The sequence below is a fragment of the Mya arenaria genome, chromosome 6, assembly GCF_026914265.1.
Source record: "Mya arenaria isolate MELC-2E11 chromosome 6, ASM2691426v1".
NCBI lineage: Eukaryota > Metazoa > Mollusca > Bivalvia > Myida > Myidae > Mya > Mya arenaria.
This window is the reverse complement of record NC_069127.1, coordinates 78,396,843-78,402,691: the sequence shown is the minus strand read 5'-3', so window position 1 is coordinate 78,402,691 and position 5,849 is coordinate 78,396,843. Positions and strand designations below refer to the sequence as shown.

The 5,849-nt window shown below is 37.1% G+C and overlaps 1 protein-coding gene across 1 annotated transcript; it reads right to left on the bottom strand.

Moving 5' to 3' along the window:
• Nucleotides 1–2,188: 2,188 nt before the first annotated feature.
• Nucleotides 2,189–5,458, bottom strand: LOC128238068 (uncharacterized). The gene is made up of 5 exons (XM_052953643.1): nucleotides 4,851–5,458; nucleotides 4,567–4,725; nucleotides 3,956–4,222; nucleotides 3,508–3,729; nucleotides 2,189–2,425 (listed from the first exon to the last, which is right to left on the bottom strand). Exons 1-5 carry the CDS (start codon nucleotides 5,001–5,003, stop codon nucleotides 2,189–2,191), a joined length of 1,038 nt encoding a protein of 345 aa, XP_052809603.1. The 5' UTR covers nucleotides 5,004–5,458.
• Nucleotides 5,459–5,849: the final 391 nt, after the last annotated feature.

Here is a 5,849-nt window from a genome sequence, read left to right as displayed (position 1 = left end):
CAGACTGTCTATACTGAATGAGATTCTCAGTAATAAACGCATTTTATTTATTTGCCGTTTTATGCGTAAGTTGAGGCTCTTCGGCTAAACATATTCTTCCAGTTACAGGAGTCTTTGCTTCTCTTCCAAAGGGGAAACCGTCTTTCAATATCATTTGATGTAACTTGAGGGTTTATGTTCCGTTGTTGATTATATTTTTTGATGGGGGCTTCCCATAGTTCCTATCATGATACTCATGCCATTATTATAATTCTGTGATATTTTTGTGAAGATATTTTGATGTACTGTTTCCGATTCTTCAAAAGTTTGTATTTAGTTTCATCAATTTTCTCATAAGCAGACATGAGTTGCAGAATCGGTATCATTTTCCCGATTATTTATTATATGAGTTGAATATTATATCATCAAGTGCTATGCTTAATATTTTTTTACATCTGAATGGTTTACAATCTTGTCAATAACTATTTTGATTGTTGGTGACGATAATATTTAAGAGCAGGATCCAGGCTTTCCCAACGATTTTAATGACGCAGGCACTAGTCTACGGACAGTTTAATTATGACAACCTACTTAGACCAAGAAGTTAAAGCTTTTCTGGTAATATAGTTTTGCAAATTTACATAATAAGCACATGTTAATTTGTCCGATTGATTTGTCGTTTCAGTAATTCCAGTAATATATATATATATATATATATATATATATATATATATATATATATATATATATATATATATATATATATATATATATATATTCTCCGGCCGGAAAACTTTATTCTCCCTCTGTCTGGATATCCCGCTTACTTCACGCACCTTTAACATTGCACCTACTGCGTCATTCAAAACTAAGTCATCACAAATCACATGAAGGAAATCTGTTTTTTAAGCACGGTCATTTAAATATTTATTTGTTAATATTTGGTAGATTATTTGTAAAACAACATGACAGTTACCACCAATACATGACTTGTTGTACGATATTTAAGTATTGGAATAATGATTTAGATATACACGCGTATTAAGGAAATAAGACCGCTCTAAACCTCATTTGAAAATATTATAGGTAGTTCAATAAGAAAAAAAATACATTAAGACTCAAATATGTTATACCATGCAGCTATGTCATGATTCACGCCATGTTATCAACATTTACCATCAACAATGTACATATCACGTTGTGGTTTTTTTTCTCTGTCTATAATATACAGCATAAAATTCCATATATATGGTAAAATTGAATCCTGTTCACCCATTGTGTCATTACGGTGGCACAGAGGTGACATAGAAGTAAAATAAAAGTCAATTTGTCAATCAATGAGAATGCAGCTTAAGGTCAACGAGCAGATCCCATGTAGAATAATATTGGAACGTTTGCTAATGATGTTATTAAGTATTTCCTATACGGAACGGGCTACTACTCGAGTGCTTGGAATGAAACATTGATGTATGACGCCGTAAATTATCTCCAACGGGTAAGGGGCAATAGGGGAACACCTCGGCCAGTATCAAACAGAATTGAAGCTTGCCGGAGATGGCCGAGTTGTTACGATTGGGGTTTATTGGTAATGCATTATTTCAATAAAACCTTATGTACACAGGAAAGGAAATAAACTTATCGTTTCAATCTGGCTGAAAAAAACATATTGCTTTTTGTATTTTGTCACAAAAATAAAGACAATTCTTAACAACGCCGGGTTTGTGTGCATGGTGAGTAACGCGGAAATAATCACTTAAATTCTAGATGTTATATGCCATTAACGATCGAAAAACATTTCAGTTATAATTATAACCAATTGTTACATATTAACTACATGTTATATATGAGATTCATAAAACTCTTAAATGTCACCGATTAAATATATTGTACGTTTTAACTTTTAACAAAGAGGTCGTCTGGCAATTTAGCCTCGGCGTACATTAGTGAGTTATACTTTCCAAAAATATACCGATTAACAATTAGCTGAAATTGTAACAAATTAAAAAGTGTACTAGTTTGGTGAATATGTTATGCATTCGTCTTTAAGTATTAAACGCAAGAAATTCTTTTTAACCAGTCTTGTATTTGACTACAAGTAAGAGTTATATTAGAAGCGTCCCGGAAGGTTGTACCTCGTACCGCGTATCAAGAATAGCGCGATCATGTGATTGGTACATACCCCATAAGTATTTTCCTGCGTGCTGTCTTTCTATGCCAGGAGGTCTAGCAATTCGGTACACGTGGTGTTCACAGCTATGAAAACTTTTTCAAGTGTTTGGTTATTGTTGGCGATGTTTCCGTTCACGAGGCCTTTACAGAACTCCACCTCGTGTCCCAGCGGCTTGGGAAGGGGTCTTTCCCTCAGCTTCCTATCACCTCCCTTTTGGCGGGAATCACCACTGCCACGGCCATGGCTCTTTCCATGTCTCTGACACTGAAAACAGCTCTGGGCGAAAGTAAATTTGGTCAGTAAGTGAGTTGCGAGTGAAAAGACATGAACGAATGTTTGGGCTTTGGTTAAATAAATCGGAATACGTACCAATGTTTAGTAAGTTATATTTGGTAACATTTTTGTTTTTTATAAATGAAGTTAATCTACAATATATAACGGAAAGGTTAGTTAAGGCAATTTTTGATAGCTACAAAACTTCAGAGCATTTTCGTAACTTTAAGTATTTTTGAATGTCCTGAAAATACTCTGTGAACATCTATTTGCTACGTTAATTGCATTATTTGGATTATTATTGTGTATATGATGTATGTGTCTTGATTATTGTGTTTGGGTTATTTCAGATAACCGTTCATACGTTCATACGTTCATACGTTACAACGTCCCTTAGCGTTCATTTACGTTCCTATACGTACAATAGTGTTAAGATATGTTCCATTACGCTGACTGATTGACTTTTTGATTGTATGAAATAAATGTGAACGAGTATATTACAACGAGTTCCGGTTTATTATGTGAAAAAGCAGATCCCGCGGTTTAGTGACTTTGAAACCGCGACACCCTTTCCGTAATGCAAATTTCTTTAAGAGCTTCAAAAGAAGTACTTGGCTGTATTCGGTGAGTTTTTACTACCTTTCTCTTTATTTGTGAATGTGTATATTAATAATGTATAAATCCAGGATTCACGCGTATGGCAATAATTTGAGGATTCTAGGACATTTGCCCCCCCGGATGTTTGCCCCCCCGGATGTTTGCCCCCCTTTTGGACCATCGCGGACATTTGCCCCCCCGCCGTTTTCGAGGGGGCGGACATTTGCCCCCCCGCCGTTTTCGAGGGGGCGGACATTTGCCCCCCCCCCCGGTTTTATAAGTTTATACCAAGATATTAAAAATATATTAATATATAAAAAAAATGAACATTTTTTTCTTTAACTATTTGTTCAATTTACGTGCAAACTGCCAACCGATTTACACCAGTTTGTATGTTTGTCACTAATTACATATAAATACAGATTACACCGTTCAGGTCACACATGTGACGGAATGACGGACGGACGGAATCACGAAGTACCACTTACCTGTATTTCGATAGTGTTCGACAAAACAGCATGTACTGCGTTGTGGATGGCCATCTCATAGTCTGTGACGACTTTGGTGGGATTGGGACGGATGTTCCTGCGCAGGCAAGCATCGAGGATGGCATTGAGGCACTCTTCATATACTTCTTGAGTTTTTGAAGGCAGAAGGGCATATGCTGCTGTGGCCGACGTCTCTCCGAGCAGCACTCTGACGGTGAACACCTGAAATAATAAAATAGAGGCTTTCATGCAAAAAAGTTTCAAATCACATCATGATAATTGCATAATAAATGTTGAATGTTATTATATAATATTTTTTTAACTTAATATTTCTAGCATTTGTTTGGACTTCAGTATAAATGACGTAACGTTACGTTAGGTGGGGTATGTGGTTTGTTTACTAGATCTTGTACTTACATATTTGTTTAAATGTATAATAATAACTTACTTGCTTGAACTGCTGAGGGGCCGTTGAGTGGGTTCCATCCATGAACCACATGGTGGCATTTTGGAGAAGTCGAAGCCCATCCTCCGAAGCGAACACCAGTACCCGGTCAGATCCACTGTCGTTGTCATATACTAATTGGCGGGTGTAACTCTCTGGTAGTGGAGACGGAATGGCATCCAGCTTCTCGGGGTTGTTAGGTGCATCACCGGCTCTCTTTCGTCTTATACCTCTTTTGATTGTCTCGGTTGTTCCGGCAGCAACTCTAACCTGGAATCAATGAATATAGTTTATATTAATAGACTTAATTAACTACGATTTATACTTAGTTCGAATGATAGATGTCTGGACAACATTGTTCTCTGCCCAAACATTAATATCAAACGTAGTAATGATATGGTATGCACGCATTTTAGGATTACAACATGAACGCTCTGTCGTTTCTGAAGTTTTTAGCTATTATGACAAAAGGGTAGATAACTCTCCATGCTGTTCGTGTTCAAAATGTATGACTAAACTTTTTTTGTTCAGCATATTATTATTTTTTTTTTATTAAATTAAATTCACTAAAAAAATATTTTTTAATCTCAAAAATATCACATAATTCGACTTACCTCGACAGGTTGAGAGAACATCTTGTCGGCGATGATCTGACCTGGCCACCCTCTGTTCGCCTGAACGCTGAGCTGGATTTCTTTCCGGACCTTTAAACCACCGACATGGGAGTCGTCTTTCTCGTGGTTGTGCTCTCGTGAGGAACGAATCTCTGTGGCCTGTAATGAATTTCTTTTATTTTATTAACACGCTGGACGACACACTCTATTGACAAGATTTCTAATTTCGAAAGAGTTATAACAGATTTATCTTAATTCAGTGAGTATTTAAAGAAATAACTTACTGGACTGTCAGTAATAACTGCTCCTTTGCATTCCAAGGTGCGTCTCTGTGAGCACTCCCAGGTGATGGTGGTCTTGCTGCTTTTCTTCTTCGTGTACGTAAAACTATCAAAGCAAAGCTTTGGTGCGCCTCTACTACTCGTAATGAATTCCATGTTGCTTCGTGGAAGTGAATTGTGAGTTGTAATTTGTGATAGGAAATACGTCCATTATATGAGTCCCGTGTTCTTAGTTTGTATTTTGAGCAAAAGTACGTCACATTTTTCTCGTTAATTATCTCTTCTTTGATATCATGCAAACAGAGGTAAATAGCGCGATCGAGATTGCTTTAATTGTTTCTCATTAATTAACTCTTCTTTGATATCATGCAAACAGAGGTAAATAGCGCGATCGAGATTGCTTTAATTGTTTCTCATTAATTAACACTTCTTTGATATCATGCACACATAGGTAATTAGCGCGATCGGGATTGCTTTAATTGTAGTGTTGGATCGCACTTTAATACAAACACATGTTTGGTGTTGATAGTTTGTAAGATTATTAAAGTTATCGCAAATGTCCGCCCCATCGAAAATGGAGGGGGGGCAAATGTCCGCCCCCTCGAACATTGAGGGGGGGGGCAAATGTCCGCCCCCTCGAAAACGGCGGGGGGGCAAATGTCCGCCATGGTTCAAAAGGGGGGCAAACATCCGGGGGGGGCAAATGTCCGGGGGGGCAAATGTCCGTTTACCTAATTTGAGATATATGCGAGTAGTAAATTAAGTGGTCCATAATTCGACCCCCGAGGGCCGTATACTGTAGTAGACCAATGCTTTGCTTACTTAGGTAACATTTTGAAATACATGTATAAAAACATATTCCGGGATAAACATTCACTGAATGTCAGCCAGTCCATATAAATTGTTCTGGTTTTTTACATGGAATAATAATGCACAGGCGTTTTCAATATAATAATTATAAACTGTTTAAGAATAGATATTGAGTAATTATCGAAAATGACC